The following is a 12,629-nucleotide window of genomic DNA, read 5'->3' as shown; positions in this document are numbered from 1 at the left end:
ATTTTATCTCTGAAGCAGACGACTTCTCAAAAATTGTAGACCAGTGAAATCGAACTTTATCTATATGGTGTCTCAAAACCTATTCCATCACTGGGTTAAGGCCCATGCTAGAATAAGAACACTAGCTAGCTACAACCATGTTTTAAAAAATTAAATATTGTAACTATGTTTGAGAACCATTTTCCTACACAGTTTTAGCCGGATATAAAAATCTAACGTAGACAGTGTTTTCCCCCCCCAAAATATATATTCCTAACAGAAACCACTGGCCCACCAACTCCATAGCACAGTTTCTAAGAATGCAATGAAAACAAGTATAAGGATGCCAGTGTTAATAATCAAGTCTTAGTGTATGTAGGGCCTTCAAGTGCCTCAAGAAAGTCACCAATTACAGGAAGAAGGCAACACACTTGGCATCTCATCATTAAGATTGAGCATTTCTTTCCCACCTTCTTCTTCAAGCCCTATATGGAAGGAACCCTTCCACCTACTGCAGGTCCTGAGCACTGATCACATACACTAGACCTACACTACTATAAAACATAAGGCGAGATCATGCCACCTCTTATATCTACACATGGAGGGGTCCCACTTGATATGGATCACTCCACTTCAACATAAAGGGGAGACTCAAGTTTTAGCTCTGTTCTCCCTACACCCATACCCAAGAACCCAGTGGAGTCTTCTCTGTGTGGTTCACCATCCTCAGTGGAGGAGGCAACTACTCAGTGGGCACAGAAGGGCAATTCAATTCATTCCCTTTCTGACCCTACAGAACTTATACAGAAAAATCAGGTTTCAGAGTGGTAGCCGTGTTAGTCTGTATCAGCAAAAACAATGAGGAGTCCTTGTGGCAACTCCTTGTGTTTGTTTTTTTTTTTTTTTTTTTTTTAAACAGAAAAATCAGTTTTTTCCATGATCAGAGATACTACCTTCTCAGTGTCAGCCCACCCTGCACCCTTGAGGGCCTCCACAGGTGGATGGAGTTGTTCCTAGTAGCATGACTGCTAGAAAAGATCCAGGAAGGTCACCTGGAGCACAGGATCTCCAGATGGTTGGCCCTGTCCTCTCAGGGATCTGTAAGATTTGCGGGCAAGCCCCACCGTTCTCACAGGGGGGATGGGGATGGTCATGGAGATTTTCACCAGGAAGTTCCTTTCTTCACCTTTCACAGGAGGGGGGGACAATTTGGCTTCAGAATACTTGAACCATACCAGGTGCAAATTCTCCCATGATAAGGAGAATACTTGCTCACCTGATGGCAATAACAATATTGACTTCTATGTAGCTCTTTTTTCCCCCCTTACAGTAAGCTTGTTAACAGTTAAGACATTCTAGTCCAATTTGGATACCTCTCAAATGATCTGTCAAAAAGACAGTGATTTATTCTACACAGTTAACTGCTATTATTTCACATCCAGATACAGCAATGATTTCATTCTAATGGGTGTTGCCTTCACAGCAGACACAAAATTTCTCCTTGCTGTCTATGGAATAAATATTAAACTATAACTACAAGTTTACTCCGTAGTACTGCTACAGGAATTAAAAATAATAAATTTCCTTAAAAAAAACTCTGAGCACAAGTGTTATAGTTTCCAGTCACTTGCAAAGCAGTTTGGACTACGGGTGAACAGACAGTCCAGTTTTCCAATCAGGTGACTATTTCTGAACAAAGATCAGTAAATTCATACTAACCACACCTCTGAACGCTCTTAATCAAGGGAACAGCTGAAAAATAAAACGGGAAACAGATCCAGAAAAAATAATGGAATACCAAAAAGAGATAATAAAGACGTAAAAAGCTATGAAGGTCAGCAACGTTTATGAGGGAAGTAATACCATCACTACCACTGGAAATTAGTAAACCAGCTATGTTAGGTATCAGGAAAAAGTTTGAGGGACTTTTTAGTTCCAAAAGAGAATACCAACTAACAAGTTCTGACTTGTCAGTCTTCAGAGGCAACACTGGGTGGGGGGGTGGGGGGGAGAGAGAGAGACTGACTTTTAAAACCATGAAGAGAAACAGCTTTCCAACAGTACCCAGAAATATAATGCAGGAAGCAAGACATGATAATTATGATTACAGTTTACACCGCTCAAACTGAGCATTATAAGGGAAGATTAACAGCTTAAAATATCCATTTAGTAGGACATGCTGAAAACTCAGCCAGTGAGAATGCCAAGCAATTTTGACAGAGTGCACTGTGCCTTACCATTCAGTACCTGTACTGTACAAATTCATATCAGGAGGCTCTCAGTACCATATCTGGGGGAGCTATCAAAAATTTCATTTATAACAGATACGTATTCACCTTAGAATTATTTTAGCATATCATTCTACATGCCTACTGAACATCCTTCATAACACAGCCACTACATGTTAACCACACACTGTAGTAAACTTGGAGAATGCGGTGAATAAGGGGTATCATCATGTTTATTTTAATCGGGCTCTTACACCATTTTTAATACAACCAAGGGCAAAACAAGATAAGTATTTTTGACGACATAGTTGAGTTTGATTAACAGCAAATCCCCTCCCCAAAAATCATTCACCCACATGCAAACAGACCTCTCTAAAAACATCATTTGAGGCATATGGCTTCTTAAATAGATTCTTTTCCATAGAGTCATGATCAGCACTGGGACACAGAACTCTTAGATCTTATCTAGGGTTTGATACTAGGCTTCTTTTGCTATCTTGGGTGAATCATTAGGTGTCTCTGCCTCAGTTCCCCCCACATCTGTAAAATGGGTAACAGAAACCACCTAACCTCACAAAGGCATTTTGTGCTTTTATGGTTTCAACATGCTTTGAACATAAAAGTGCTAAATACTTTGAAAATATTATGTTTTCTTTCTTTGCAAAATAAAGTTCAAAACAAATACATATTTACTGTAGACCAAAATAGCTATAGAAAACTGTATGTTTAACATAAAATGGCCAAAGTCCCATATTTTCAACTATATGGAAATCAATTTGAGAGAAAAGATTTCAAGTAAATGAAATGAAACTAAACATCAATAAAAAGATGGATCATGGGGGAGCAGTAAAAGGGAGCTTTATTGTTTTAGACTGCTTAACAGGTTTTATCTCCTGTGTTGCTGTTCTTTCTCGGTTCATCAAGCACAACCATGGTCTTTCAAAAGTTGGTTGTTTTGGGTCAAGAGTATCCAAGCTCTACCCAACTGAAAGCCATGTTGCCAGGAACCAGAGGGCTGCAACTATTTTACTTTAAATGGAGTAGATTACAGTGCTTCTCAACCAGAGTAGAGATGTCACATTGCAGGGACAACAATTCCCAAAATTTAGTGCTCCATCCTGCACTAAGCAGTTAAGTAAGATCATTCTGTAGAAGATGCAGCACTGTATGCTGGGACCTGTAATCTCAGAGTTGTACTTCCATACTAAAGAAGAGGTGGCTGTAGGACGTATATTTGATCCCCCACTTTGGGTGAATTAGCAAATTATACAAGTACTCTCCCTTCTCCAAGAACTATTAGAACAGTTTCACCAACAACCCAGGTGGCAACTGGATGACAGCAACCAAAGACACTGGGAGAGCAAATAGCATTGTACGAGGACATTCCCCAATGCATACCAAACATTAAGAATGAATGAATGAATGAATGAGACAAAGAAAACTGAAAAATAACTAAAGAACTGGCTTCTAAGAGCTTAATGACAAAAAAGATCAAATGGTATTTAAGATATCTTATCAGTGCCACAATTAAAACAGAAACAGACAAAATTTCCTTACCATCCAAATCTTGGTTGCTGTGGAAAGTTTGCCATGTTCAGCAAACATCCATCCATGATAGGAAAGCAGCATCTTCAGTGAGTATCGCATTGTCATAATAAGGGCTACCCACAGACCTGTGCCAAAAAGCATCCCACTCACAATGTTCTGCGTTTCGTTGGACATATAACCACTATTTAAAATAAAAGTCAGTTTACACCAATTAATGTCAGAAGAAGTAAAACAATGTATAAGAACTACAAAAGTGCTAACATGAGCCCTGCTTGTTCCCAGTGACTAGCTACATTAAGCCCTATATAGAGGTCCTATAGTTAACCTTTCACCAATAGATTTCTGGGAGAATTAGAGGGTTCTTTAGTCCATTAAAATCATTCTCCATTGTGTGGTGGTGAATTCCTCCGGCATAGGCAAACTCCATTGGGATAGGTCTGCCACCTCCTTTGCCAACCACCCTACATAAGACAGTTGTGTGCACATATGTAAGGGCTATTCTGGAGGCAGGGGATGATTAGGACGGGGAGGAAATAAGGTGTGTGTGCAGGAGCTCCAATATGCCTAATTCCTCACTGGTGTATGTCCCTAGGTTTCATCATAGGGTTGACCTTGAGCAACAGAAATTGAGGTAAAAGATGTTCACAGTAGTTTCCTTTGTGTAAATGCAGGTTGTTAGATCTTTTACTAATCTAGGCAAACTCAAAGAGGAGAGTGGCTGAATGGCAAAGGGAAGTTTCTCACTCCCTACAGGTGATCCTTCCTGCTCAGAGGTGAGACACACTGGAGGGTGCTGTGATGCAACTTGTACTTCAGCTGTCAATGCAGTACCTAGACTGTGGATAAACCAACTTCACCTTTTGAGGCCATTGCCAAGCTAGTCTCTTTCTACATGCTAAGTCCACTTTTTTCAATTGAGAGAGATAGAAAAAGTATGGATCAGAATTTTCTCTGGGGCATCAATTCTCGAAATCCTTAAAAATGACTATTAAAAAGGGAACTTTAAATAATATTTAAGTATTAGTAGCATCTTCTCCCACACACTTCCTCTCATCGTGCTGTAGGAATAGAGAAGAGGATAAATTCTGTTCTCATTCACCCTGGATTTACACTCGTAAGTCACTAGAAAGGTCCAACATGATTTAACATAATTCACCCAGATTCCTCAGTGACTGCAGACACAAGATGTGCAGAAAAGTGTGTTAAAATGGTAGGAACTGAGAGAAAGGTAGCATTAAATGATTTGACCTATTAGCCTTACCACTATATAAGAGAACAAATTCCTTCCTTCAGTCACAAGTACAAAAGAGTTTGTAGTTTCATCCTTGTCTCATTTGTGCATATCAGAAAATGACCACATACTCTGCCACTACTAAGAAAGGCCCAGAGCCGGAAGAGAAGTATGTTGCAAATGAGGATTGTGTGGGTTCCATCCCGCACAAGACTAACTTAGCAGAAGACACTGTAGAAAGCTTGCCTCATGTCTACCAGTGCTTTGCTTGGTTGTGGTCTGTACTATTCCTCCTCTGACAAGGAACGTTGGGGTAAAAAATACCACATAAAAGACTTTAGTGTTTATACCTTGTGCATGACAAATATATGTGGAATTCATAAAACAATATGCCCATCCAAGCTTGGCACGATAAGAATTCTTTTATTTAAATATATAGTGTCAAAAGTGCAGTTTATCATACACATACTCCCAACCACATTTGAAACACTTGGTGGTCTTCTGAAAATACTAACTGAAGTTATATTTCCAATCCAGCTAGTGAGATACATGCAATAGCTTTCTAAAGCAATAAAAAATAAGAGGCCTAAATTGATGCTCACAAGCTTCTGCATGACTTTGGAGGACTGAGCTTACAGTATTTACTGATGCTTCCAAATAGCTCTGGCTATTAGTAGCCTAATACTTACATAGCTGAACAAGTCAAAGAAGGTTTAAATCAATTTCTATAGTATAAATAGACTCATGGCAACATTTTGTAGTCAACAGTACTTCATACCTAAACAGAGACATGGATATAGTGTCCTGATATACATGTCAGTCTGCAGGTGAAACATCCCATTGAGATATCTTCACTTATTTTTTTATTTTCTTAAAATTGTCAATGAATTTAGCACTCAGAGGTACGTTGCCTAAGCCAGGCACATTGTAGGGCAGGGTTGTACAAGATTCCTCTTTACAGCCTCTGTTAATGTACTTCAGTCCTGTCCACAACACCTGTGCTGTCTGTTCTCGTCGGATGAAAAGCTATCAGTTGTACTCCTCAGATAATACTCATGCTAATAAAATGAGGTGGTAATAACAACATGGTGACTTGCACATTATATACTGTATTATGATTTAGTTCTTTAACTTAAAACTTGGTATGTGAAAGTCTATTAGATTATACATCTGTTTGACAAGAGAAATGCTGGTTTGCATAAAAAAACTGATTCATTCAGAAGAAATAGGTACTAGTCTACTTACGTGGTATCAAGGGTCCGGTTGATTTTAGCTATTATTCCTAAAGAAGGATCAATTCTGGCATACATTGTTGACATCACCCCCACTACTACAATAAGCCAACTGGATGGGCTAGCAGGATACACGCCTGTGATAATTCCATTCTGGAAAAACAGAATCCCTTACTTAGCCTTCCCATACGAAAGTCATTTATTTCACAATACAAAAAAAAAATCTTAATTATACAAACAGCTTTTAAGAGGACACTAACATTAATATCCAATATTTTTCTTCCAAATACAAGTCTAACTCAGAACAAGGAGATGGACACAGATGAGAAGACTAGATTGGGAGGAAGAAGCAATTGTGATTCAGAAGCTGTTATACCCAGATGATGCATGAAATGAGCTTAGAGAGATTCTCAGTTATATATCAAATTATGTATATGTATATGTATATGTATATGTATATGTATATGTATATGTATATGTATATGTATTTATTTGCCCACCCAAACTGCAAGCCTTGTGCAAGCGTGAAGCAGCACCAGGAGGGCTGCACTTTGCAGTGGGGAAGACTGCTAAAGAGAGGCTAAAATGAATGGATCTCTTTAGCACAAATAACTCTTTAATGGAACATCCACTTCATCTGAAAATGGCCTCTCTAAAACAGATGCTCAGTGTGGCAGCAACATTTTATCAATTTGGATTCTAAAAACACAGCTAAGTTTTCTATATAATTAAAACAGTTCTCTACACACAGTTATATAAGAATCCCAAGTATACTTCTATATTTATAATAAAACTATTTTAGACAGTAATTTCAGTATTTCACATACAGTTATGTCAGACTACAGTCTGTCAACACTAATAGTAATAATGCATAAATAAGCATAATGTAAAAAAACAGACATTTGGAAAAAAGCACAGTGAATACACAACAATCTAGACCCCAATACTTAGAATTTAATGTAAAACCCAGATTTGACTTTTTAAGTGTTCCACGCATCAGAGATCCACTATCTATTTCTTAGTTTAATTTACTAGAACACATTTGTGTAACATTAGAATCTTCAAAAAGTCATGTTTTCATGAATATTTGTTTTGACAGTTTGGAAACTTAATTTTGACAGAAAGTATGCACAATCACGGTTTTACTGTAAATTCTTATGTATGTGAAAATTTAGACATGGGAATAATTCAGTGAGGCTTCTCTGTAAGTAATGAGAAGCATACACGTTTGGAAGACTGGGGCCTAGAAGAGCCAAAATTTTGTTTAATCAGATTGAGAAAAGTTTGTCACTCTTGAAGTGACTACCTACTCTAATTTAAACACTATGTTAGTTCACTCCTGGTTTTCTCATTAACAATATGACCACCAAATGTGACAACCCAGGTTATGCTACTTCTGGGTATTTTGGGATTTGGACTATTGTTAACTGAAGAGCGAAGGAAGAACCCTACCATTAGATTTATTTAATTTTTACTCATGGGGGAATTCTGCACCACTGTACAATGCAGAATTAGCTCAGAATTAATGTTCTGTGCAGAATTTCATTTCCCCCTGCAGAATGGTGCTGCAGAGCTGCTGGCTGCCATTATGGGCAGCTGGACCCAGCAGAGCCCAGCTCACAAATACAGGACACTGCCGGGGGAAGGAGGAGGGAAAGGGGATGCTGGAGGGTTTCCGGCAGTTGCGTTCCCAGCACATCCTGAAGGAAGGAGGCAGCATGCAGGAAACTCTGTACGTGCCCGGGACTCAACATCAGGCTGTCTCGCTCTCTGGATCCCTGGGCGGTACAGGGGGTGGGTGTCTGAGCTGGGGGGGGGGCAATCATGCAGCTCTTCTCTGGAGGGTACTGGGCTGGGGTAAGCCATGCAGGTGGGCTCTGGGAGGTAGAGGGTGTGGGTGTCTGAGACCGGAGGGGCAGAGTTAACCCCCAAAATGTGCCCAGTTGGCATGCGTGACACACCCATACTGAGGTGTCCAACAAAAGCATAATAGAGAAACAGGAACTGGGTTGTCGTAGGGGTTTCATTAATTCTCTACTCCTGGGGGGAATCTCTTTTGTTGTCTGTATTGTTACAGACATACTGGCTGACAGGTATTTGAAATAAATTAGCAAAATAATTGAAACTCGTATAATTATGTAGTGTTATATAGACAAATAAAATATACAACATTTTTAATTTTTGGCACAGAATTCCCTCAGGGGTAAAATTTAGAACAGCACCGGGGCCTCATATATAAAAGGCAAATAAAAATGCCTCAATGTTAGCCTTCACATAGCTATTTTACTGTTTCCACAAAATATCACTCGGTGCTAAGTTCTTCAGCATAACTCAATGTTTGCACTTATAACTGAGAACAAAATTGGCATGTTAGAATAAAAAGACTGATTAAATCAGGATGAATGATGATCATTTTCCATAGCTACATCAATATTTAGTTCTACTCATGCAAAATCCAAGCAAGTTTTAAAAATACCAAATAGGTTTGGATTATGCATTCAAACCTACAGGAACTCAATACCTTGAATCTGATGAACTTCTTTTTCCAGGAATGGAGACCAGAAAGATAGATCTGTCTGAGAGCCTCATGGCTCATTCGCAGGTCAATCCCATCTGGAGTTACTGTAAATTGAAACGCTACTGCTTGATGGGCTTCTGCCATTTTCAAAAAGTGTTCTGCCAAAAGAAAAAAGTTAAAAATTATATAAAACAAATCTGATTTTACTATCCCAGAGACTACTCCAGGTCCAGAAGCTACTCCATTTCCAGTGAAACATCCCTGGCTTGCTCAATTTCCCAATATTTTTGGGAGATATCATGAAGTGGGCTGCAATTATGTACAGTACTACCCAATTCCATATGGCCTATTTCAGACAGATGGCCCGTGCAATAGAGGAAATCTCAGTAGATGATCTAATGTTCCCCTTCTAGCCTTAATTTATGAGTCTATAAATAGGAGTCTTATCTTCTCCCAATTATATTAGGTTTTTCCGCTGGTAAAATTAACCAAATGGTGTGTATATCTGCAGAATGGAGGTAGCGTATGTCTGCTATATATTCGTTTTAAAAGATTTTAGTTTTAATATAAAGGGATTAGGTAATAAGCATTTTAAAAATATTTTTAATCTGAATGTCTCAAATATACAGACATATTAGCTCCCATGGAAAAATAACCTAGCCTCTCCAAAAGTTCAGATTTAAGAAAAAAAGTGATGCAATGAGAATCACCTCATCAGTATGAGCCCTGAAAACAAACAGTGTCTGTTGCTTAGATTACTACACCCCTAGAGACACGGAAAAATCTCATGGCAATAGTTTTCCTTCAGCAACAGTGTTTTCCCCAGGAATTGAAATTAGGGGGGTGGTAGTGTTTGAATATACGGGGGGGAGGGAATGGGAATAGCTGACATGGGGTGAGACCATTAAGGCGAAGGTGGGCTGTATGGCACAATAATAAAAACTGAAAAATGTTTCACGACCATTTTATTAGATTTAACTCATGTTTCAAAATCATCACACAAATTAAAGTTAGCTACTCAATCCTACTATGAAGCATGTACTACATCTACATCCTTCTTGGTCTCCTGTTGTAATTTTGCACAACTCTGTTAATGAACTTCTCGAATGCAGTGCATTCATCTTTGGTGGCTTCTCATGTGTCTGGTACTTCCGGTTCTTCGTGATATTCTCATGATTAGGCAGAAGGCAGAATGAGGAAATTCAATGAGGAAAAAGAATGTTCAACTATAGCTGTTGTGACTGGGAGTAGCAAGAGATGAATTCCTACTTCTTTCATCACAGGAAACATAGCACAAAGATTGGGTCGAACCACTAGTGATGATAAAGAAGAAGTTGAAATCAAATCTTCATTCATTCATCATATGATATTCCACTCTGCGTTCAAATTCTCTGTTCTGTCCTGATCACATAGCAGCCCCATTGGCAGTAGTGCCTCACTCCACTTAACTGTTAGTGTTTTATAAGACAGGCATCTGTAAAAGCTGAACAGGGGTTTAGTAGAATCTAGAAGTTGCTGTTGTAGATTTGTAAGAATCAAGTCTGTGTACTTCTTCAGCTGGCTTAACAAACACTTTTTGTCCTCTTTAGTCAACTTCTGAACTGAAGTCTTTGCTTCTTCCAGTATGTTTTCAATGGCTCTCTTGCCGATTGATCTAAGGCTATGTCTTCACTACGGGGGGGGTAGGGTCGATTTAAGATATGCAAATTCAGCTACGCGAATAGCGTAGCTGAATTCGACGTATCGCAGCCGACTTACCCCGCTGAAAGGACGGTGACAAAATCGACCTCCGCGGCTTCCCGTCGACGGCGCTTACTCCCACCTCCGCTGGTGGAGTAAGAGCGTCGATTCGGGGATCGATTGTCGCGTCCCGACGAGACGCGATAATTCGATCCCCGAGAGGTCGATTTCTACCCGCCGATTCAGGCGGGTAGTGTAGACCTAGCCCAAGTGTAGCTTCTATTGCTTGACAAAGATCTACTACTCTTGTACCAGATGCCTGGATGGCATTGTTTAATAACTCAAGTGGTTTCAACAATAGACTTACTAGAGAGAATGGCAATAGTCTTCTACTTTTGCTACTAAGTTCAGAGTTCACCAGCCTCACTACTTAGATCCGTCCCATCTTGGTAGATACTTTCCAAAGTCAATAATAACGATTGCTGTAATTTTAAGACAACAGCCAAGGATTGCTTATGAGAAAGCCAGCAGGTTTTCTCAGGTTGGACTCATCTGAACTTCAGTCCTAGTGTATCTTCTATTTTTTCCCAAGACGTTCAGTCCTTTTGGACTCTTGCTGAAAAAAAAAAAAAAGTATAACAAACACATACAGCCGATATGTCTTCTTCTATAACCTGAACATCTAGAAATGCATCTACTGGCCTACCACTGATAACAAGATAATGTACACAATGACTTAATACTTGATGCCCATTTGCATCAGTGCATTCATCGGCCATGTATGCACATTTTCTGAATGCGGTGAGAGTTCTTCACTTTTTCAACTGCTGAGTCTTTCACTGTTGCACCACATGCTTCTAACCAGTCAGTTGAGTTTCTTGCAGAAAGATAGTGAGCCTCTGCTCGTGTTGGTCGGAATCAATGTCCAATTTCAGAATTAACAAGTGACAATGCACTTAACATTGGTCCCCAGTTTGTAGTGTGTGGTATCTCTTGCTTAAATAGAAAGTATGATGAGACAGCCATGTTTGTTTGCATAAACTGTGTTGTCTCTCCAGCATTATTAACAGCCTCATTAAGTACTTCTAAATTGGCTCTGACAGTGACTGGTTTATAAGGTTTTCTGCATGTCAATGAAGTCCACAGGCTTGGTATTTTGCAGCCTTTTCACAAAGGTTGTCAGCATTGGTTTGCTGATCAGTCTGGCAAACCAAACTCCTTCACTTTCACTATATAAATTCATGGTATGCCAACATCTTGAATACTGTGTGCAGTTCTGGTCACCCCATTTCAAAAATAGATATATTGCAGTTGGAAAAGGCACAGATAAAGGCAACTAAAATTATTAAGGATATGGAACATTTTCCACATGAGGAGAGATTAATAAGATTTGGACTTTTCAGCTTGGAAAAGAGACAACTAAGGGGATATGATAGAGGTCTATAAAATCTTGACTGATGTGGAAAAAGTAAATAAGGAAATGTTATTTACTACTTCACATAACACAAGAACTAGGGGTCACCCAATAAAAGTAATAGGCAGCAGGTTTAAAGCAAACAAAAGGAAGTATTTCTTCATACAACACACAGTCAACCCATGGAACTTTTTGCCAGGGGATGTTGTGAAGGCGAAAACTATAACAGGGTTCAAAAAAGAACCGTATATACTCGATCATAAGCTGGTTCATTTATAAGCCGACCCCCCCAAGATGGATAAGTAAAAATGGAAAAATTTTTATAACCCGTTCATAAGCCAACCCTATAATTCAGGGGTCAGCAAACGTTGGCTCCCAGGCCATCAGGATAAGCTGCTGGTGGTCTGAGATGGTTTGTTTACCAAGTAAACAAAGTGTCCCGGCGCACCAGCTGCTTCCCCTGACGGGCCGGGACAGCAACTGGTGGGGAATTTTTTGGGGGGGGGGGGGAGAAGCTGGGAGTCAGGGGAGTAACCCCTGCGACTACCCCCCACATGACCCCATCCTTAGCCCGGGACCCCCACACTCTCCCCATCCCATCCCTTCTCACCTTATCTGGGGAGGGCTAGGAGAGGATGTCTCTGACCTGGCTGGAGCTGTTCCAGCAGGCCAGACCGGGCAGTGCGGCCGCAGCATGTTCTAGCGGGCTGGGCGGCGTGGCCACAGCGTGCTCCGGCAGGCCGGGCAGCGCGGCCACAGCGTGCTCCGGCAGGCCGGGCAGCGCGGCCACAGCGTGCTC

At 40.1% G+C, this 12,629-nt stretch overlaps 1 protein-coding gene across 2 annotated transcripts in view; it reads right to left on the bottom strand.

The window, feature by feature from the left end:
* CPT1A (carnitine palmitoyltransferase 1A) overlaps positions 1 to 12,629 on the bottom strand; it is a 71,708-nt gene that overhangs the window by 40,234 nt on the left and 18,845 nt on the right. For both annotated transcript variants that reach the window (XM_026657660.2, XM_026657661.2), the window contains exons 2-4: positions 8,740 to 8,894; positions 6,232 to 6,371; positions 3,765 to 3,936 (exon numbers count right to left, since the gene is read on the bottom strand). In XM_026657660.2, the coding sequence (XP_026513445.1) occupies positions 3,765 to 3,936; positions 6,232 to 6,371; positions 8,740 to 8,880 (453 nt within the window). In that variant the 5' untranslated portion in view covers positions 8,881 to 8,894. The remainder of the gene's footprint in view (positions 1 to 3,764; positions 3,937 to 6,231; positions 6,372 to 8,739; positions 8,895 to 12,629) is intronic.

Source organism: Terrapene carolina, unplaced genomic scaffold, assembly GCF_002925995.2.
Source record: "Terrapene carolina triunguis isolate 2854851 unplaced genomic scaffold, T_m_triunguis-2.0 Scaffold261, whole genome shotgun sequence".
NCBI lineage: Eukaryota > Metazoa > Chordata > Testudines > Emydidae > Terrapene > Terrapene triunguis.
Note: the sequence above shows the minus strand (reverse complement) of the source record. Positions and strands in the feature narration are given on the sequence as shown.